General features: G+C 37.4%; 1 protein-coding gene across 1 annotated transcript in view; it reads left to right on the top strand.

The window, feature by feature from the left end:
- Positions 1-23,668, top strand: part of NUP98 (nucleoporin 98 and 96 precursor) — a 118,765-nt gene that overhangs the window by 39,359 nt on the left and 55,738 nt on the right. Inside the window, 3 exon segments of the mRNA XM_030332748.1 lie at positions 3,744-3,884; positions 10,216-10,349; positions 12,824-13,011. Coding sequence (XP_030188608.1) covers positions 3,744-3,884; positions 10,216-10,349; positions 12,824-13,011 — 463 coding nt within the window.

Genomic DNA, 23,668 nt, shown 5'->3' with positions numbered 1-23,668 from the left:
CTAGTGTGCATTTCACTAATTACTGGTGAAGGGTATCCTTAATGTATGTTTACTGGCCATTTGAATCTTTCAATTCCCTACTCAATATTTGATCATTGCTTCTTAATCTGTTTTTGAGAGTGTTTTAGATATTGTGGATATTAACTCTTTTGGGTTGTATGGTAGAGTTTTTTATTTGAACTTTTTAACTTATCCAAATTCTACCACTTATATTTAGCAAGAAATAAAAACTAAAAAGTTCTAAATTTTGTGCAGTGTAATCCCTGAACTTAAGCAGAATATATCATCTGACATCAGTGTTCTCTTGTAATCCTGGAGAAAAAAATTAGCTTTGGTGTGGGCAAATTAAGAGCTTTTCAAAGGTAGTTTTGACCCTAGACAGTTTGTGAACCATAAACCTAAGACCCAGGTAAGATGCTTATCCTAATGTCTGTTAGATATTTCCACTAAGTCTTTAAGTTTACCGCTTAATTTTATGGTATCATCATATACAAGTTTATTTTTATGTGGGCAAAGAGCCAAAGAGGCTTCTAGGTCTTGCAGGGTATTATCAGCAGTGCCTTTTCCTATAGTGCAAGTTAGAAAATATCATGTAACTTTTTCTGATGCTATCATCTTCTCTTCCACGATAATGTAATATCTCAGCCTTTTTATTTATTTGAATATGTTCAGTTATCCTTAAACAGTTCTACATCACAGACAACAGATCCTGTTTTTACTGCCATTATATATCCCCCATTCATGCTTTGTATAAACTAAAACCCAAATAAAATCAGTAAATAATTTTACACCCCCAAACCTTAGCAGCACTAGATCATGTAGGAAATAAGAGTTCTGAGAACCAACAAGCATACGCTGTTGGAATTCTTTGATGATCACATCTGATAAAGCAGACTTGAGGCTTTGAGAGCAGTGTGTCTGGAGATGATTGTACATAAACATCCATGTTCATGAACTCTGCATTTCAAGTAGAATAGCACTGTAGCTTTGGGTGATGTCTTTTTGGGGCATTAGCTAAGTGGGTATTCCTATGCACCTTTTGTTTGGAGTAATGAAGATTCATACTTCTGTCTCAGCAGAAGTAAAATGTCCTGTAACAAATTTTCCTGTAAAATGTATTATTCCTTGACATTTGATATTCCCCACCTCCCATGTGCTCAGACCAAGGAACCCTCATTAAATCAGGGGTGTATACGTTTCTGATTTGACAGTGATATAAAGTATCATTGTCACTATCTATAATATGCCATTTTCTTGGTAGTTAGTAATATTGCTATCTTTTTTTTTTTTTTTTAATGTTTATTTTTGAGAAAGAGAGAGCATGAGCTGGGGAGGGGCAGAGAGAGGGAGACACAGACTCCAAAGCCAGCTCCAGGCCCTGAGCTGTCAGCACAGAGCCTGATGCAGGGCTCGAACCCACGAACCATGAGACCATGACCTGAGCTGAATTCAAATGCTTCTTAACTGACTGAGCCACCCAGGTGCCCTGGTAGTTAGTAATATTAAGATATTTTAGTTCTTGGGGTGCCTGGGTGTCTCAGTCGGTTAAGCACCCAACTCTTGGTTGTGGCCCCAGGTCGTGATCTCACGGTTCATGAGTTAGAGCTCCACATAGGGCTCTATGCTGATGGTGTGGACCTGCTTGGGATTCTCTCCCTCTCTTCTGCCCCTCCTGCTTGCTCGTTCTCTCTCAAAATAAATAAATAAACTTTAAAAGATTTCCAAAAAAAAGGAGATTTTAGTTCTTAAAATTTTCCATGAAGTAGTAAGTTTAGGGTGCATCTAGTAAAGTTTATTGTAATGCTAAGGTATACACAGAAAAATTTACCCAAAGCTAATAGATACCATAGATAAAATTAACTTCTAATCTCAAAAGGAATATAACCATTTTCACTTTTTTTCTTGAGCATCCTTGGAGTTTCTAGGGCCACTATTACAACATGGTACCCCCCATATATCTGCTTTATGACTCCTACAACTAATCGTAAATATAGCGCATTTCATAAATTGACATTATTTTCCAGAATGTCCCTCAACCTGTGGACTCTTAGGAAGTCCTTTTTATTAAGCATAAAAAGCCATTTACGTAATATGAGCTAGATCTAGATAAAATATTTATTTTTCTATTGACAAATTGCAGCAGTATGCAGGCAGGTCAATTTATGATAGTCTCTTTCCAGGTGACCTGAACCTCCCAGTGCCTTGTTTATTCTTTTATTGGTTATTGAAATACAGTGATTTTTAGACTGTTTCATGGTTCTTCATCCAGGGCTCCTACAAAGGTGAAGGAAATGCATACCCATCCAGATGAGAAATTTTTGTCTATTTTATATATTCGTTTTTCTTCTAGGTTTTTGTTCATTGGTAAGGAGGTATTTGCTACCTGGAAAAATAAAGAATTCTGAAATTTGTGCTGTAAAGTATGTCTTTCAAGGAAGTAAATTCAGGTTTTCTGTTAATTTTCACCAATTTCTGATGGTTTGGGATTTTAAAAGAAGCCATTCCCTATTCCAAAGCTGTAGCAAAGGGATTGTCTTCTTGTTACTAATTAGACAGGGAATGTTTTGTCCATTCAGTAGTTACCCTCACTAATTTATTTTGTATGGATTCTCTGAGTATAAACTTCCTAGCCTTTTTTTGATTGCAATCTCAAAACAATTTGTATTCAGTATTTTAGGTCTCTAAGTATTGTATTTATGAAGTGATGCATTGATGCATTGATGGCGTTAAAACGAACTTTAGATCTTCCGAATTTCCAATAACTTTTTGAGGAGGTGGAGATGGAAATTTTAAAAAAATTTAATGCCAATAAATCATTCTAAATAAATTCTCCCCAGTTTCACTGCTGAGAACAAGATCCATAAGCAAGATTCATTAGACTTTAAAACCTAAGTTTCTGCAGTGGTTTCCCCTTGGTGAAAATAAGTTCTACTCCCTCCAGTCTGATTTATGATGAAACTTGAGACTGTTTAGTAACCTCATCACAAAGCATTTAGCTTTTTATAAAACAAAACGTTTGTCTTGGTGTAAAGTAGTTTTCATGAGATAGTACACTTGAAAGTACTGCTTTTTGCTCCTCACAGATGTATTAGATTTGGTTTTCTGTAGTTTAGCCTGTATGTTAGTCAAAAAGATGACATTGTGATTGGTTCAGCTGCATATTTTGATTTGCAAATATTGATATTTAAAAATTGATTATTTTTTAATTCTTTCAAACTTTGTATTACTATAGTGTAGTAAAGAACCCTGGTTGTATTCAGATGCACCAAGATTTGAACCTCAGTTTCACCATCTACAACATTTGTGACAATTGAGCTAATTACTAAACACTTAGTTTTCTCATCTATAAAATGCAGATAATATGTCCTATTTCAGGCTTAGGAAGATTAAGTGAGGTACTAGCTAATATTTAATGAATATTAGTATCTACCAGTTCTCTTTTAAATGCTTAGTATGTGTTTATTCATTTTAACCTTAGTATAAATATCTAAGCTATGTATTATTATCTCATGTTATAGTTGAAGAATCCGAAGCACAGAGAAGTTAAGTGTTTTGCCTATGATGTATATAATGTTCTTAGCACAGTGCCTGGCATATAGTTAGCATTGACTGTATTAGCTCTTTTGTTGAAATGAGTGGTCATTATGAAGTTTCCAAATGTATTATATTTTTAAGTAACTGACCTCTGGTATAACATTCAAAGGATCTCCTGTGGCGCTTTTTCTTTCCTCTTGTCTCCGTAGCTCTTGGTGCTGGACAGGCATCTTTGTTTGGGAACAACCAACCTAAGATCGGAGGGCCTCTTGGTACAGGAGCCTTTGGGGCCCCTGGATTTAATACTACGACAGCTACTTTGGGCTTTGGAGCCCCCCAGGCCCCAGTAGGTAAGTGTCAGTCACTTTAGAAGGCTTTACTCAGTTGTATTTCTTGCTAATACTTGTTGACCTCATTTTCCACCCATTCCATCCCCCTACCAAAGCAGTACACAAACACACTTAAACAGTCATGTAGTACAGAAGGGTTTGTAACGGATCTTGGCCTTCTCCACTTCCCCACTCCCAGGCTTAGTCCCCCAAAGAAACCACTTTGTTACAGTCACTTTGTTTCCTGGTGTATAGTTAAGTTCATATCTCTAAACGATGTGCTTATGTTGATATGTTTTGCTTTATTAAGTTTTAATTTAACTTATTAACAGTAGATGAAAATTTAGCTCACTTATCCTCTGTGTTCTTTATTCATTTCTAACATAGCTGTATTACTAAATTCCCTAAGTTTAGTTTTGTCTACTGAAGTGTTACCCAGTTTTTGCCCCCTCTGCCTACCACCTTTATGATTATTATTTTCTAACTTAAAATGAACTTTTTAGCTTAAATAGCTTTTTAAAAGAAAGCTGTTGTGTTGGAAATAAACATACCACCTGGCATACATAGGGTAACTGAGTGAATGAATGAGACAGAATGAAAGTAAGTCTCTTTACCATTAAGTTCATCTCCTGTACTATCATGACCCGTGTACCACATTTTGATAAGGCTTTTGCAAATTTAAGCTGTGTCCCTACATTGTTTTTCTTATTCTGTCACCTGAGAGACAGTATTTCTTGAGTTCTCTTGGTCAAGGAAGAGTATTAGTGCCTTTTCTCACCCTTCTTTTTCCTCTTCTTTTGTCATGTTTATATTTTCATATTGATAACATTGATAATGTATTCTGTCCTATAGTTATTAATTTTTTCTTAGATTAAAGAATAAAAGTTTTAATGTGAGTGTAGCATTTTATTACAACTATGAAAACACTGCTGCCCAGCCAAGTACACCTTTCTCATACAGCTTTTTCTTTCTCCTAGAATTTCTTTTTTCCCTTTGCATTACCAGCCCTTATCACCTTCCTGAACCAGTCCAAATTCTTAAGGTTTCAGAATTCTTTTTTACTCTGAATACATCATTCCTTGATCCCTCTGTTCTCCTGCAGAAGTATGAACTCTGATTATTCCCTGGGCCTTCAGCATTGCTCCTGATACTCCCTTCAAGTTTACTCAGTGAGAACTGTTCTGTCCTGAATGTAGGGTTTTCCTCTTTATTTCCTGGAATGTATTTTTAAGTAAATTACATATGAAAGATAAACTTTGATCACTTATAATTCTGACAGTACAGAACCTTTTTTGTTCCTCACGCTTTAATATTATGGAATTCTGTGAAAATAATTTATCCTCAGAACTTGGACTATATTCCTTTCATTAACCATTATTTGTTGAGAAGTCTAATGCCTTTCTGATTCTTGAGACTTGTTCCATTCCCCACAAGGACTTAGGATTGTCTCTTTGTTCGGAAATGTCACTGAATTGCTTATACCTTTTCTATCTTAATTGTTAACTTTTTTCTTTTTCTTTTTTTTAAAGAGAGAGAGCGCATGAGCTGGTTATAAGGGCAGAGAGAGAGAATCTTAAGCAGGCTCCATGCTCAGTGAGGAGCCCAATCATGACCGCCAAAATCAAGAGTCAGACGCACAATCTACCTAACCACCCAGGCGCCCCTCTACGTTAATGCTTGATTTTTAAACTGTGTTTCTATTTTTTTAGATTTTTTACTGTCTTCTAAATCATTTTATTTATTTTGAGAGAGACAAAGAGAGTGTGAGGGGCAGAGAGAGAGAGAATGCCAAGCAGGCTCTCTGCTGCCAGTGCAGAGCCCGATGGGGGGCTTGATCTCAATAACCATGAGATAATGACCTGAGCTAAGTCAAGAGTCAGACACTTAACTGACTGAGCCACCCAGGCATCCTGAATTTTTATTTTTAACTTACATGAATTCTTTCTCATTCTTCGAAACTTCTTTTTTTTAAGTATCCTGTTCTTAGATGCTGTTATTTCTTGAAACTTTGAATTTGTTAATTGGCATTAAAATTTTTTTAGGACTCTTCTGTGCCTTACCTCTTCAGGGTTATTTTTGCTTTGGTCTTATTCTTTAATGCTCCGTGATCCTTACCATTTAAGAATAAAATAATAAAAAGCTTATTGGCAACTTATGTATATGGGTAGAGCTTGTTTACCAGTAAGCTTCACTTTAAGGTGCGTAGTCCAGAAACCAGCTATTGTCCAAGGGTCCCCTGATGATTAGAATGCCACATTCTTAGCTCTGGGATGATGCAAGTACTGAAACTAGTTGCCCTTGTTCTTTCCAAGTATTAACTTTGTTTCATCAGAGGCACACTCTCTGATGTTTGGCTTATCTGTTAAGCATCAGGGATTAGGAGGATGAAGGTATAGGTGTTTTGTACATGTACTTTACATTGATTTATCTCTCCTGCTTTCAGTCTCACTTCATCAAACTTGGTGTCATTGAATCCCTAATCTTTCTGGGATTCTCCAGGGCAGATAAGCTCTACGTTGGGCTGTAATCCCCTATGAATGTACTCTAAACGTAGTTCGCTGTATCCTGCTTTGTCACTCCTCTCTCCACTTCTTTCCCCTAGAAATTTGTTATACTTTATCAAATGCTCATTTGTTACTTCCCATTCTTTGTTGGTGTGGGTTATATAGATACATTTTAATTTGTTTTAAGCATAGATTTTACTTAGATCTTTGGAAGGAGTGGAGGTGAATTAGAATTCCAGTTGACCTCCGGGTGCCTGGGTGGCTCAGTCAGTTAAGCGTCTGACCCTGTTTCGGCTCAGGCCATGATCTCACAGTTCATGGGTTTGAGACCCGCATCGGGCTTTGCACTGGCAGCAGGGAGTCTGCTTGGTATTCTCTCCTTCTCTTCCCTCTGTCCCTCCCCCATGCATGCACGTGTACTTGCTCTCTCAAAAATAAATAAATACAAACTTTAAAAAAATAAAATAGGGCGCCTGGGTGCCTCTTTTGGTTAAGCATCTGACTCTTGATTTCAGCTCAGGTTGTGATTTCACAGTTGTGAGATCCCCATGTCATGCTCTGTGCTGGGTGTGGAGCCTGCTTAAGATTCTCCTTCTCCCTCTGCCCCTCCCCCACTTGTGTGTGCAGGCACTCTTCTTTCTCTCTTAAAAAAAAAAAATCAGGGGCGCCTGGGTGGCGCAGTCGGTTAGGCGTCCGACTTCAGCCAGGTCACGATCTCGCGGTCCGTGAGTTCGAGCCCCGCGTCGGGCTCTGGGCTGATGGCTCAGAGCCTGGAGCCTGTTTCCGATTCTGTGTCTCCCTCTCCCTCTGCCCCTCCCCCATTCATGCTCTGTCTCTCTCTGTCCCAAAAATAAATAAACGTTGAAAAAAAAAATTAAAAAAAAAATCAGCTTTATCATTAAAAGTGATATTTTCAGTTTTATTTCTTTTCCTTAGTTTTAGTTGTTTTCACTAGAAAGGGTACCATACATATTTGTAACCTGCCATTTTTACTTGGATAGTACTGTGTTTTGAATGGTTTTTGATAATCCATCTTCTAAAATCAATTAAAAGGTCCTGACACAAGCATTTAATAGTATAGTTACATGTAGTAGTGTCACCATAAACTTAAAAGTAGCTATGTTGACTTTTAGAATGTACATCTTTGCATCACAGGACACTAACTGTAAGGTGCTTTAGAGTTTATATGAGTCTGAGTCCACTCTTAACGGTGGGAGTCCCTCAGTTACAGTTTTCCAAATCAGTCTAGTTCATTGTTTTGTTCAGGTTGTTTAGAAATCAAAACATGCCTCCGTAGAATTTCCACTCAGTGGTTCTAAGCTAAGCAAACCAGTTTGTTACAGTTTTTCTTGCAGTAACCCTGTTGTCTTTCTTCAAGGTAAAGTATCATCAGTTTTTTCTATTCTCAGACTTTGATTTTATACCTTTTCCTATCCCTTTAATCATTTGGTCATGATGAGTCTTCTCAGTCTGTTGTCAAATTATTGTGACCAGAATTGAATATTTATAACACAAATGGTAGCTTAACAAATGCTTACATGCTTCCGAGTTCTCTTATTTTTGGTAACATATTAGCTCTCTTGTCTGTATATGTAAATCATACAGTTAACTTAGAGAAGATTTCATATTTAAACCTACAAAAATAAAAATATCCTCACACACTTTCCTAATTATGTTTAGATTTGTTAAAGGAGTTCTTACTCTTTTGAGTAAGCCCAGGTGGGGTGAACTATTATACTTGTTAATGATGGGATGAGCTGGTGCAGGTCAACATTATTTTTAATGGATAATTGGCTGTCAAATACCAAACTTGACTAGTGAATATTAGAGTTCTTTTAAATTTTTTTAACGTTTATTTATTTATTTATTTTAATTTTTTTTTTTTTAACATTTATTTTTGAGACAGAGAGAGACAGAGCATGAACGGGGGAGGGTCAGAGAGAGAGGGAGACACAGAATCTGAAACAGGCTCCAGGCTCTGAGCGGTCAGCACAGAGCCCGATGCGGGGCTCGAACTCACGGACCGTGAGATCATGACCTGAGCTGAAGTCAGACGCTTAACCGACTGAGCCACCCAGGCACCCCTATTTATTTTTGAGACAGAGAGAGACAGAGCATGAACGGGGGAGGGTCAGAGAGAGAGAGAGAGAGAGAGAGAGAGAGAGAGAGAGACAGAATCTGAAACAGGCTCCAGGCTCTGAGCTGTCAGCACAGAGCCCGACGCAGGGCTTGAACTCACGAACCTCGAGATCATGACCTGAGCCGAAGTCGGACGCTTAACCGACTGAGCCACCCAGGCGCCCCTAGAGTTCTTTTAAAAACATCCAGGTTTTCTTGAATTTCCTTGAATAGTCCACAGAATAACACTGTGCTGTTATTGTGTGGTACTGTGTACCAAAACTGCTTTTCTAAATCTTTTCCCTGCTGATGGTCTTAAATTGGATTTAGGAACTTTCCAGTACAGATGATTTATTATATGCTCTTAAAATGGACATCTCTTCTGGGTTTCACAATCTTGAGCAAACTTGCATTCTCTGCTGATATATTAGTATACAGTGTTTTAGTATTTAATTGATAAATCTGATTTTAAAAAAGCTTAATTTGACTAAGGTGGATCTACCCCTTTTTCATTAATTTAGCTTTAGCTGTCCTGGATTTGTTGTTGCTGCTGCTGCTGTGGTTTTTTCCTCTATTATGAGTACTAAAATTCTCCAAATGTTTTGTTTGTGGCACTTCTTTAATGTGGATTACCTAATATATTTTGGTGTTAGCCGTATTTTAAACATTTATAAAGGAAAAAAGTATTTTTATCTCTAAGATGACTTAAGTATGATTTGACTTTTTATCAGTATTTTTGAAAATACTAATTTTGTAAAGCAGTTTCTTCATCAATTAAGATATAGTACCGATAGTTGTGGGGTTTGTTTTGTTTTTACTGTGTATGATTATAGATTATCATTCCTTGTCTGTTCCCTGAATTCTCTGTGACTAATGACATGTTTTTACACTTAGAAAATTAGATTAATTGGAGTGATACTTTTTCTTTCAATTTACTTGAATGTAATAGGAATATTAAATGTAAATAATAAACATATAAGGACACCTTAGCAACTATCTTCATTTTTTATATGCCACTTTCTTCCTCTAGTCTTAGTTATTCTGCAGTTTTTACTTATTAAATCAAAGATGTTTCCTTATTTCCACAGTGAAACACTGTCATTATTTTTAATAACTACTTAACCCACCATGTTGATGTGTCATGATTTTTACAGCTGTTAATGTTGGACATAGGTTGTTCCCAAGTCTTAACTATAACAGATAATATTCATCACTTACAAACATTTCTTTATTTTGTTTCTAGTTTAATGAAGTCCTTGGGTTAAATTTCCATGATGGAAACAAGTAGGTTAAAAAACATAAAAACAGTACTTGTTTTATGTACTGTCATACCGTTTCTTTTAGACAGAGTAAACCAATTTGTAATGTTTCTAGAAGTCAAAGACTGTAACTCTTTCTATACAGCTGTGGCACTGATAGATAATAACATAGGTATAATATATTTTTTCAGGGTTGTTTTAAATTTTATTTCATTGATTATTGACAGTGAACACTTAAGTAAAAATTTTTGTGTGTTATCTCTTATGAAATGTCTCTTCATATCTTTGACCCATTAGTTTATTTGATTGTTGGTTTTCTTCACAGTTTGCTCCTCTGCTTCCCACCAATAATGCTGTTGAGTGAGTCTGAATGTTTTGAAGGTGTTTCCAAAACAGTTGTGTTCTCTTGCTATAAATGCATTGGATCCTTGGACTGATAATCTTGCTTTTTCTTTTCTTTTTTTAAAAAAGCTTTGACAGATCCCAATGCTTCTGCTGCCCAGCAAGCTGTTCTCCAGCAGCATATCAATAGTCTAACATACTCACCTTTTGGAGATTCTCCTCTCTTCCGGAATCCCATGTCAGACCCTAAAAAGAAAGAAGAGGTAAATTTAAGGATGCTTTTATAAAGTTTATTCTCAGGTTAGGAGAAACTAGCTGTGTAGAATGTAATTTCTTACATATATAGCCTAAGCAAAGCTAGGTGTAGTTAAGTTTTTAAGACACATTATGCTTTTTTCTGGGCAAAAAATTATGTTTGGAATTATTATTATCTGGAGGGCAGCATGGCAATGAAATGAACACTGGACTGGAGATGAGGGCTGAGACTTTCAATAGCTCTGAACTAAGGCATGTATTATTATTCCCATTTTATAGTTGAGCAAACCTAAGGCTCAGAGAGGCTGATTTTCCTAAAATAATGCTGTTAAGTGGCACATCAGTATCTTTTCTCCTGGTTTCTGCAGTTAACTTTGTCTTAATCTTTTATGCTCTAGTGTCAAAGTAATAATCTTTTGCTCACTGTGGTGTGGTGTTAAAAGTAGTCTTTGGTCTGTTTAATCATTGTGTTACCATGTACAACTGATGAGACCTTGAGCATGTTATTTTGCCTCTGAATGTGTTTCCTCATCTGTAAAATGGGAATGGTAATACTGTTTAGTGTTCAGAATTAAATGAGATGATGCATACCTGGCTTATAGTAAGTTGATCAGTCTATAGCTCTTCAATCATTTCTGTCATCTTATTTCTCCCTCAGCTGGCTATTGAATTAACCTTGGTTTTTTTTTTTAATTTTTTTTTTTAATGTTTTTATTTATTTTGGGGACAGAGAGAGACAGAGCACGAGTGGGTTAGGGGCAGAGAGAAAGGGAGACAGAATCTGAAGCAGGCTCCAGGCTCTGAGCCATCAGCACAGACCCTGACGCAGGGCTCGAACTCAGGGACTGTGAGATCATGACCTGAGCTGAAGTTGGACACTCAACCAACTGAGCCACCCAGGCGCCCCTTGAATTAACCTTGTAACTAGATATAATGAGAAGATAGGAACTTAAAGTGCTTTTTAACACGCTGTGTAAATGTAAGTTGTGCTTAGATGAACATTGTGTGTTAGTGGCGCAGCATAATTTTAGGCCTAAACATGTGCTGGTCACTGTGTTCAGTACTGAGGATACAAAATGAAAGCAAGAACTTATTCTCTGAGAACTTGCTATTTAGTGAGGAAGATCAGATCTGTTAAGGTGTTTAAATTTACTCAAGCTCAATATAGTATATACAGTCAGCTGATGAATGGATAAACAAAATGTTGTAGATCTATATGATGAATATCATTCAGTCATAAAAAGGAATGAAGTACTGATACATACTATGTATGACATGGATGGACCTTGAAAACATGCTAGGTGAAATAAACCAGACACAAGAGGCCACATGATTCCATTTATATAAAATGCCTAGAATAGGCAAATTTATACAGACAGAATAGATTCATGTTTGCTGAGTTTTCAGGGCTGGAATCGGGAGGCACAGCATTTCTTTTTGGGGTGAGGGGAATGTTTTGTACTTAGATATTGGTGGTTCTTGCACAACTTATTAAATATACTAAAACCCATTGGATTCTATGCATTAAAATGGTAAATTTTATGTTAAAGAAGAGTATTTAAAGTTTGATAAGGCTTTGCAAAAGAGGTCACATTTAACTTTTTTTGAGTATGTATGTAGAAGTTGGTAGGTCTAAGTCAAGACATTCCAAGCAAGGGCACAGAATTGTGAAATAACACAAAAAATATCTAGGAAGGTTCACTGTTGCAGACAGTTTCACACTGGTGCAAACAATTTACACTGTGACGAGAACAATGAATTGTGACAGGTTTTATATGTTAGACATTGTTGTTTCAAGTGGTTGTATAATCCCATGTATAATGTTTAGGAAAACAAATATAAAACATCCCGAAGATGCTATAGAAGCATAATAAAGGTGCCATCAAAATCAACTTGAAGTGTTTTTGTTTGTTTGTTTAATTTAATGTTTATTTGGTTTTTGAAAGAGTGTGCACGCACAAGCTGGGGAGGGGCAGAGAGAGAGCGGGAGACACAGAATCTGAAGCAGGCTACAGGCTCAGCACAGGGCTCAGACTCACAGACTGCGAGCTTATGCCCTGAGCTGAGGTCAGATGCTTAACCGATTGAGCCACCCAGGCAACCCTGAAGTCTTAATTTAGTTGTGTCTCTTCCACTAACTTGTAATTTCCTCAAAAATCAGGGGAAGTGATTTTATTATTTTTATTGTGAGTGCTTAGTGTTTGACTCATGGCAATTAGCAGTGTTTACTAAATGATGAATAAATGAAAGCTATTATTTTTTCAGAGTGATTTGGATTGCGTGGAAATTGAATAGCAATTCATGGGCACATCTCAGTTTATTTTGAAGTGTGACATTTTTGGTTTAGTTGAAAAATAAACAGAGGTATCTAGTTGGGTGACTGGCAGATAGGAGATTTGAACTCTATTCTTACAAGTTTTTTAAGACCAAAACAATGCCTTTGAATTAAACTAGAACTGTCCTTGATGGTTTTGTTTTTCAGAGATTGAAACCAACAAATCCAGCAGCCCAGAAGGCTCTCACTACACCCACTCATTATAAACTAACACCCCGTCCTGCCACCAGAGTTCGACCAAAGGCTTTACAGACAACAGGCACAGCGAAGTCCCATCTGTTTGATGGGCTGGATGATGATGAGCCATCCTTAGCCAATGGAGCATTCATGCCTAAGTGAGTTTACTTTTGTCAGCATAAATTAAGTGTGAATATTAATTTAAACTAAGTACAAAATAATATATAATTATTTACCTGAATGTAATAGAAATGTTGTGTTTAGGTTTTTGTTTTTAACTTGAAAAATAGAGAACATTACAGATAATAAAAGTGACCTGATCATTCCTAAGGGTGACCATGGTTAACATAAAAACATTTAGATTAATATGCTTCTAGTTTTACATATGCATGTTTTTTGTTTTATTTTGAGAATTTAGTCCTTGCATAATTTTATTTTTTGTATTTAAAAAAAAATTTTTTTTTTAACGTTTATTTATTTTTGAGACAGAGACAGAGCATGAACAAGGGAGGGTCAGAGAGAGGGAGACACAGAATCTGAAACAGGCTCCAGGCTCTGAGCTGTCAGCACAGAGCCCGACGCGGGGCTCGAACTCACGGACCGTGAGATCATGACCTGAGCCGAAGTCGGACGCTTAACCGACCAAGCCACCCAGGCGCCCCTGCATAATTTTATTTTTAATCAGAAGGTACTTTTTTCTTAAAACTTAAATTGGCCAAACCAATTAAGAAGAAGCTCTCTACATATTTTTATATTTCCATACATACAGGTATTGAACCAATAATAATTACATAGGAAAAAATACACAAAGTATGTAGAAGAGCTGTTGGTAAACATTTAAAATTAAATTTAAATTATGCAGTAGAGCAAATATGCCCTAGAGTGCTAACATGAACATGGAAATAAAATGAAAAATACATAGCAAATTGTTACCAGTAGTTAACATTTGGAAATGTAATTTCAGAGCATTTCATTTCTGCGTTATTTTTCTAGATACATAGTTGGACAAACAGATGCATACTCTGGCTTTTTTTTTTTTTTGTTTAATTTAAGTAATATCTACACCCCACGTGGGACTTAACTCATGGCCCCGAGTTCAAGAGTCGCATGTTTCTCTGACAGAGCCAGCCAGGTGCTTCTACACAGGTTTTGTTTTGTTTTTTGTTTTTGCTTTTTAAGTTTATTTATTTAGAGAGAGACAGAGGAGGGGCAGAGAGAGAGAATCCCAAGCAGGCTCTACGCTGCCAGTGCAGAGCCCCACATAGCCTTGATCCCACGAACTGCAAGATCTCAAGTCAGCTGTTTAACTGGCTGAGCCACCCAGGTGCCCCTACAGATGCTTTTTTAACAGCAAGTACTTTAATCAGAAGAGTGTGGTTTTGGCCTTTTTTTTTTTTCTTTTTTTTTTTTTTTTTAATTTTTTTTTTTCAACGTTTATTTATTTTGGGGACAGAGAGAGACAGAGCATGAACGGGGGAGGGGCAGAGAGAGAGGGAGACACAGAATCGGAAACAGGCTCCAGGCTCTGAGCCATCAGCCCAGAGCCCGACGCGGGGCTCGAACTCAAGGACCGCGAGATCGTGACCTGGCTGAAGTCGGACGCTTAACCAACTGCGCCACCCAGGCGCCCCATCTTTTTTTTTTTTTTTAAGCTGTGGAGAAAAAGTGGAAATTCATCACGTGCAGCTCTTTATTTATGAATGTTATTAAGTTAAAAAAAATTACTCTTTCCTTAAAAATATGGTGGGCTACTGCTTCAGAAAAGATGGAAAGTCCATTTTCATACAGTTCTTAGCATATCATTGGATTATTTTGAAGGCAGGGACTGTGTATGATTCATGTTTATGTGTTAGCATTTAGCAATTTGTTTGGCACAGAAAAGATTAGGGTGGGAAGGTACACATTTTGCTGGTAATACCACCCATATCCCCTTCTTGGCTTCCACTTCTGTGTTACTGCTCTCAACTGTCTTAATGTATTAGAAATATTTTACACGATTCATCTCTCCTTCCTTTTTTTTTTTTTTTTTTTTTTTGAGAGAGAGAGGGCGCAAGTGAGTGAGGGGCAGAGAGAGACAGAGAGAGAGGCGAGGCTGGTGCTCCCCCCATGTGGGGCTGGTGCTCACAAACCATGAGATCATGACCTGAGCTGAAGTCAGGTGCCTAACTGACTGAGCCACCCAGGGACCCTCCTTCCTTGATTCTTTAATTGACTTCCAGGAACCCCACACTTGCCTAGTTTTCTTCCTACTATACTGGTTGCCCTCTGTCTCCTTGGCTGGTTCCTCCTCTACTCAACCTCTTAAAATTGGAATGCCCCTGAGCTTAGTTCTTGATCACATTTTCTTTACTGTCTCAGAGTGATTTAATTTAGTTTCATAGCTTTGTATGTCATCTGTAGTCTGATGATTCCCAAACTTCTATCTCCACTCCCGACCTCTCTCCCAAACTCCGGATTTTTATATCCAGCCCTACTCAACATCTCCACTTGGATGTCTAAAAGATATTTATTTCAAAATTAACGTTTACAACACTGAACTCCTCATCTTCCACCTCAAACCTGTTACATCCAAACTTCTATCAGATAATTGCATTTCTGTCATTCTAGCTGCTCAGGCCAGAAACTTTGGAATCCTTTACTTCTTTCATATGTCCCACATCTAAACCATCAGCAAATCTTCTTTGTTGTACCTACAAAGATTACCCAGCATCTGACCAATTATTAACCACTCCACTACCACTCTACTACCCTGATCCAAGCCATCATCATCTCTTCACTGAATTATTACAATATTCTCCTGATCTTTCAGCTTTTACCCTTACCCTTCTGCATTCTATTCTGAATGTAGCTAGAGATGTATTTGAAGTGTTAAGTCATATCATGTCACTCTTCTCTTCAAAACTGTGTGGTGATCGATTTTTTACTCAGAGTAAAAGCCAAATTCTGTGCAATGGTGTGTAAGGTACTGTAAGATCTGACCTTCCATTACCTGTATGAATGCGACTGCTACTCCTCTCCATTGTCTACTCCACTCTAATTTTACTGCCTCCTTGCCACTGTTAGGACAGAAAAGCCATGTGTTGCCTTTCAATCTTTGCCCTGCTTGTTCTTTTTGCACTGAAACACTTCTTCCGATAAATCCTTATAGTTAACCCTCAGTGTTTAGTCACATGTCCCCTCAATGAAGATTACTTGGACCAGTCTATTGAAAATCGCACTCATCTTTTCTCTTGTCAGCATTCCCCCCACATTCTTCTCATCCTTCTTTTTCTTTCTTTCTCATACCTTCTAATATGTAATTTATTTTTAGTTTTCTTTCTTTTCTCTCGCTCTAGAACATGAGTTCTATGTAGGTAGGTACCCTTGTTTTGTTCTGTCATTTAAAGTGCCTGAAATAGTTCTTGTTACTTAGTAAGTAATCAATGAATGTTGAACATCTGAATGCATCTTAGGCATAAAGGGAGCTAAATAATAGCATAGAATCCCACAACTTCACTCTTATGCCAGTTATGGGGAAGGGTCTTAGAGGTGGAAATATTCTAAACCAAGGAATAAGGGGATGGAGATCATAAAGGTCTTTCTAGTTTATGCTGTCAGCTTTCCATGATTGAGTTGTTAGAATCTAGAATGTAGTGTTAACTGTATTTAACTATCTAAAGGAAATGGCAGATGCTACTGTTCACTTCCTAAACCAAACCTGGGCTACCACTTTATAACTCTGTAAACAGTTGCCATATAATACCACAGATGGTAAAAGATTAATGAAGGACTTTATAAGTATGGCCGCCACTAGAACAGCACTCTGCTCTGAAAGATGAATTTGATAGATTAACGGTGTGAGAACCTTTTCAGTGCCACATCTTTTTCCTTTTGCCTTTTCATTCTAGTCAGAGGAATTTACTATAGAGCAAGCCAGTAATTATATTTATTCTGAGTGACAAAAATTTGAAAATACTCTTTAAAAAAAATTTTTTTTTTATTCTGAGTGACAAAAATTTGAAAATACTCTTTAAAAAAAATTTTTTTTTTTAATGTTTATTTTTCAGAGAGAGAGAGCGCACACGCGCGCGAGCTGGGGAGGGGCAGAGAGAGAGGGAGACACAGAATCCAAAGCAGGCTCCAGGCTCTGAGCTGTCAGCACAGAGTCTGATGCAGGGCTCAAACCCATGAACCGCGAGATCATGACCTGAGACTAAGTCAGACACTTAACTGACTGAGCCACCCAGGCACCCTGAAAATATTCTTTAATTCATGTGTATGTTCCTTCATTCAACAAACATATATCAAGTAACTACTAAAAGCCAAGTGTGATGGGCACTGGGAATGCAACTAAGAACAAAATTCATTCCTCTGTCACCCAATTCATAATCTGTGAGGGGAGAGAGATGTTGACAGTAATCACAAGTGAGACAAATGACAGAAAGAAGCAGAGATTGCCACTGTAGGAGAGACTAATAGCATGATGAAAGAAAGCTGCTCTAAAGATGTGTTATTTAAATTGAGGATGGAGGGGCACCTGGCTGACTTGGTGGAGCATAGAACTTTTGATCTCCAGGTTGTGAGTTCGAGCCCCATGTTGGGCATAGAGATTACGTTAAAAATAAATAAACTGAAGAGGGTTAGGGAGGACTGTCAGAGGGAATATTTTGCTGTGTTTCTGGTTTAAATATGCCTATGTTTTTTTTTTCAAGTAACAGGTTTGCTTAATTTTTTTTAATGTTTATTTATTATTTTGAGAGAGAAAGAGAGCACAAGTGGGGGATGGGCAAAGAGAGAGGGAGACACAGAATCTGAAGCAGGCTCCAGGCTCCAAGCTGTCAGTACAGAGCCCAACGTGGGACTTGAACCCACTAACTGTGAGATCATGACCTGAACCGAAGTTGGACGCTTAACCGATTGAGACACCCAGGCACCCCTAGTTAAGAGTTTTATTTTCCAGTATTATTTTGAATATTTGTTTTAAACATAACTTACTTGAATTCATGGTATTCTATCCTGTATTTGCCAAATCAGGGTTTTTTTCCCTCCTCCATTTACATAAAATACTAGAAGATGCGAGTCGTCGTTATGGCGATGGTAGGAAGGAGAGATTACAAGGAGTACAAGGAAACTTTTGGGTATGATGACTGTGTTTTCCTGGATTATGATAATGGTTTCACTGGTGTACACAGATGTCAAAACTTATCAAATTGTACAATTTAGTATGTGGAGTTTACTGTACGTTGCTATGAACTAATAAATGTAGCAAGGTTTGTGGGATACAACTTCAATGTATGAAAGTCAATTTTGGGGTGCCTGGGTGGCTCAGTCAGTTAAGCAGCTGACTTCGGCTCAAGTCATGATCTCACCGTTAGTGAGTTTGAGCTCCACATATGGCTCTCTTCTGCCAGCATGGAGCCCGGTTCAGACCCTCTGTCCTCTTCTCTGTGCCCCTCGCCAGCTTGTGCATGTGTGCACTCTCTCTCTCAAAAAAAAAGAAAGGAATGCTTGGGTGGCTCCGTTGGTTGAGTGTCTAATTTCAGCTCATCTTGTGAACTCAAGGTTCATGGGTTCAAGCCCCTGCATTGGGCTCTGTGCTGACAGCTCAGAGCCTGGAACATGCTTCTGATTCTGTGTCTCCGTCTGTCTCTGCCCATGCCCCATTTGTGCCTCTCTCTCTCTCTCTCAAAAATGAATAAATGTTAAAAAAAATTTTTTTTAATTAAAAACATAAACCTTTAAAAAAAATCAATTTTATTACCACATACCTTTCTAGCTATATTCCTATAAGCCAGTTGAGAGCAGTGACTTAACTATGGCAGAATATACATGAATCTGTCATTTGTTTTTACTTATGAAGTATTTCATTGTTGAAATAAACTTAGTCTTTGAAGTCACATAGTTTTGCTTTCCCAAATTAGTTTTGCTACACTCTGTTCCTTGTACCTAACTTCATATTTCTGGTCTCAGTCCTCTTCACTTTTGCCTGGCACTGTTTTTATGTTTTATGTTTGGTTCCTTATCTTCTAGTTGAAAGTATGTTCTTCATGTGAAATATTTAATCAGTCTCCCCACCCTGGTTGTTGTGTTTCAGTCTGTTGTAGCTGGTGTTTTTTTATGATTGTCAAGTTGTCCCATCTTGGCTGGCAAAAGCGGGGTGTTTAGGAGAAGTTCTTTGCACATAGGCTCTGATAGTGTTTGATAATTTCTTTGCTTATTAGGATTCACTGTGTAAAATTTTGTCCAGGATTTCTTGCCATCTGTGTTAATGACTTAGATTGGCTTGAATTTTCCTTGCCTACATGTTTTTTTTTTCAAATGTTTTTATTTCTGAGAGAGAGAGAGAGAGAGAGAGAGAGAACAAGTAGGGGAGGGGCAGAGAGAGAGGGAGAAACAGAATCTGAAGCAGGCTCCAGCCTCTCAGCACAGAGCCTAACGTGAACCAGGAGATCATGACCTGAGCCAAAGTCAGACGCTTAACTGACTGAGCCACCCGGGTGCCCCTCTTACCTAATTTTAGTATAAAGTTTTTGCTGACCTTTTAAACAAATTGGGGAGTATTTCCTCCTTCTATTGTCTGGACAAGTTTATGTAAGATAGACCTTTTTGGGTTTTGTTTATATTAAATATAGAGTACTAGTGAAGGTATATGGGCCTGAAGTTTTTTTTGTAGTAAGGCTTGGTTTTGGTTTTTTTCTTAATTATTAACTTACATAAAAGTTAATAGGGTATTGAGCTTTTTTATTTTTGAGTCACCTTTGGCAAGTTATGTTTTTATAACGTTTGTTCATTTCAACTAAAATGTCAAATTCATTGGCATAAAGTTGTTAAAAAGTATCCTTACTATCTTCTTCATTTCAGTAGAATCTATGGGGATATCCCCATTTTCATTTCTGACAAAGATGTGTGTGTGTGTGTGTGTGTGTGTGTGTGTGTGTGTGTGTGTGTTCTCAGTCTGGTCATGGATCTACCAGTTTTACTGATTTCAAAGAACTAACTTCTGACTTTTATTGATGCTCCCGATTCTGTGATTGTTTTCTATTTTATAAACTTTTATTTATATTTTCACTAATGTTTATTTTCATTTTGTCTTCAGTTCCTTTCTTCCTCCCCCCCCCCCTTTTTTTTGGTATTTAATTTCCTGTCCTTTTTACAAATAGACTTAGTTTTTTGATTTTCAGCTTTTCTTTCCAAATACATGTATTTAAAGATATAAATTTCCTTTTAGTTCAGCTATATTTGTGTTCTCTACGTTTTGATATGGAGTACTCTTTATCATCCAGGTAATAATTACATATGAATCAAATGCTTCTAATTTTCATGGGGGAGGTATTTTGAGCCTTGGATTATATGAGTATGAATTCTTAACATGGAGACTTTTAAGCGATTGTTTTGTTAGTGATTTCTAGTTTATGTTCAAAAAAGGTACTCCAGGTGATTTTGATTCTCTGAAATTTGTGGCTTGCTTTTATGATCCCAACATATGGCTAGTTTTTTTTTTTTTTTTTTTTAATTTTTTTTTTCCAACGTTTATTTATTTTTTTGGGGACAGAGAGAGACAGAGCATGAACGGGGGAGGGGCAGAGAGAGAGGGAGACACAGAATCGGAAACAGGCTCCAGGCTCCGAGCCATCAGCCCAGAGCCCGACACGGGGCTCGAACTCACGGACCGCGAGATCGTGACCTGGCTGAAGTCGGACGCTTAACCGACTGCGCCACCCAGGCGCCCCATGGCTAGTTTTTTTAATATTCCATGTGTATTTGATAAAACTATAGGAGCATCTGGGTGGTTCAGTTGGTTAAGCATCTGATTCTTGATTTCACCTCGGGTCATTGTCTCATGGTTCATGGGTTTGAGCCTTGCATCGGGCTTTGTGCTGACAGTGTGGGGTCTACTTGGGATTTTCTCTCTCTGTCTCTCTCTCTCTGCCCCTCCCACACACACACAATCTCTCTCAAAATAAATAAATAAACTTAAAAAAAAAAAAGAAAAGATATTTGTTGGGGTATGGTCTTAAATTAGGCTATGCTTGCTAATCATTTTGGTCTTCAATATTCACACTGATTTTTCCTTTTTTCCTTTTTTTTTTTTTTTTTTTAGTTTGGTTACTTTATTTTCTTAACTTCCAATATCACAAAAAATGAACACATCTACAGTTCCCTAAATTTATCCATTTTAATACTTAACAGGGTTTACAAATGTACGTCTGAATCACTTGTGTTTTACTTATTTTTTTTACTTAATAATTCTTGTTGTAAAGTATAAATAAAAATGGTTAAAATGATAAATTTTATGTTAAGTGTACAATTCAGTGGCATTAAGTACATTCACAGTATTGTGTAACCATCACAGCCATTTGTAGAACTTTTTCATCATCCCAAACAGGAAAAATGCACCTGTTATGCAATAATTCTGTATTTCCTCCTCCTTTCAGTCCCTTTTAACCTCTGTATTACTTTCTGTCTGTATGAATTAGCCTATTTTAGATACTTATATAAGGGGATTCCTACAGTATTCTTTTTCGTGTCTGGATTATTTTACTTGGCTTAATGTTTTTAATATTCATAATATTGTAGCATGTATCAAAGCTTCATTGAAGCTTTAAGGCTGAATATTCTGTTGTATGGATATGCCACATTTTGTTTATCCATTCATCTGTTGTTCGATGTTTGGGTTATTCCACACTTTAGCTATGTGAATAGTGCTGTTATGAACATTGGTGTACAAGTATATGTTTTCAGTTATTTGGGGTGTATATCTAGGATTGGAATTGTTTGGTCATTCTGTATTTAACCTTTTGAGGAACTGTCAAACTGTTTTCTACAGCACCTACACCATTTTACATTCTCAGCAGCAATGCATGTTTTCATGTTCTCCATTTGCTTGTCAGCACTTAGTATTTTCTGTTTGTGTGTGTATAATAGCCATTCTACTGGGTGTGAAGTGGTATTTTGTGCTTATAATTTGCATTTCCTTTATAACTAGTAATGTTGAACATCTTACTTGCTTATTGGCCATTCATCTTCTTTGAAGAAATATCTTGTCTCCTTTTGTGTCTTTTTTAAAAATTATTTTATGTCTGTCATTTTCACAACTGCTTAAGGCAATAATTAGAGTTAAAAGATAATGATACTGACTTACAGAGAATTTTTGCTTTTTTATGACAAGTGCTTATTGAGATGAGTCAGAACTGAACTTGTGATTTATACTTTTTACTTTTAGTTCTCTCTTAACTCCAGAGGTAAAGACTTTCCAGGTCCCAACACAGAATAAGTGGCATTCACTAGTGCCCCTAACCTCCTGGTGGCTCCAGACTCCAGTCTCTATCTCTCTAGTCCCTCAAGACTGTCAGGCACACCATCAACCTCTTAACCTTCCCCTTGGAATCAGAGAAGTCCCAAGGAGGGGCTCCTGGCTGGCTCAGTTGGAAGAGCATATAACTCTTAATCTCAGGGTTGTGAGTTTGAGCCCCACGTGGGGTGTAGAAATCGCTTAAAATCAAAAAACAAAATTTTAGAGAAGAAAAGTCTCCAGGAGAAAAGCAATCGTAAATAACAGACACCGTTATAATAACACCTCTCTGTGCCAGTCCCTCCAGGTGCTGGTTCAGTCCTTTTTTACTATCTTGTTAGCTTTCCATGCCTGTAAAGAGCTCTAGCTTTTCTGATGGTCTCTCTAGGAGGATTGGTTTGTGTTACCCATTAATAGGAAGGCAAGTTTTAATTTTCATGGAAATAACAATTCTTTATTGTCAAGTGCCTATTTCATTGGCTTATTTAATACATATTTAATGACACCATTATAATAAGGACTATAGCATACACACATTTAGAACAAATGCTGCTGACAATTGTTCCCATATAACTCAGTTGTTGAGATTAGAAATAAATAGATGAGTGTTATTTATATACTGCTTGCAACTTGTATTTTTATTTTTATTTTTTTCAGTTTATTTATTTGAGAGAGAGTGTGGAAGAGGGCCAGAGAGAGAAGGAGAGAGTGAGTCCCAAGAAGGCTCCACGCTGTCAGCGCAGAACCTGACATGGGGCTGGAACTCACGAACTGTGAGATCATAACCTGAGCTGAAATCAAGAGTCTAGAGCTTAACCAACTGAACCACCAGGCGCCCCTGCAGTTTGTTATTTTTAAGAGGGAGTGTAGCATATTAGTTAATCCAGTGAGTTTTTAAGTGAAGATTGATTAATATCTCTTCATATGGTTCTTTGTTTGAAGCTTATATACCACAGACGTTCTTGCCTTAAGTAAACCTTCTGTACGCAAATTTGAAATTTTGTGATTATTTGAATATCAGGGGTTTTTACTCCTATTTCTTTCTTGTCATCTTTTTTTTTTTTCAACGTTTATTTATTTTTGGGACAGAGAGAGACAGAGCATGAACGGGGGAGGGGCAGAGAGAGAGGGAGACACAGAATCGGAAACAGGCTCCAGGCTCCGAGCCATCAGCCCAGAGCCTGACGCGGGGCTCCAACTCACGGACCGCGAGATCGGGACCTGGCTGAAGTCGGACGCTTAACCGACTGCGCCACCCAGGCGCCCTTTCTTGTCATCTTTAAAAGAAATCTTATTTAGTCAGCAAATACCTCCTTTCTATTTCTTCAAGACAGCATGCCGAGTTCTATGAAGAGACAGTCATAAATCCTGACTGTCAGAAAAGGAAGAAAATGTTTAAAGAGAGAAGACATGTAGAGAATTACTCAAAACAGGAGACATACTATGATGGGTTATCTAAGTGTCTGGATAAAGTGTTCAGGATTCAGTGAAGGATGACTGTTTTCAAAGGGGATTCCCCACTTTGTTTTGAATGTGCTTAGCAT

Source organism: Lynx canadensis, chromosome D1 (assembly GCF_007474595.2).
Source record: "Lynx canadensis isolate LIC74 chromosome D1, mLynCan4.pri.v2, whole genome shotgun sequence".
In the NCBI taxonomy this organism is placed as follows: domain Eukaryota; kingdom Metazoa; phylum Chordata; class Mammalia; order Carnivora; family Felidae; genus Lynx; species Lynx canadensis.
This window is presented reverse-complemented; position numbering and strand designations above follow the sequence as displayed.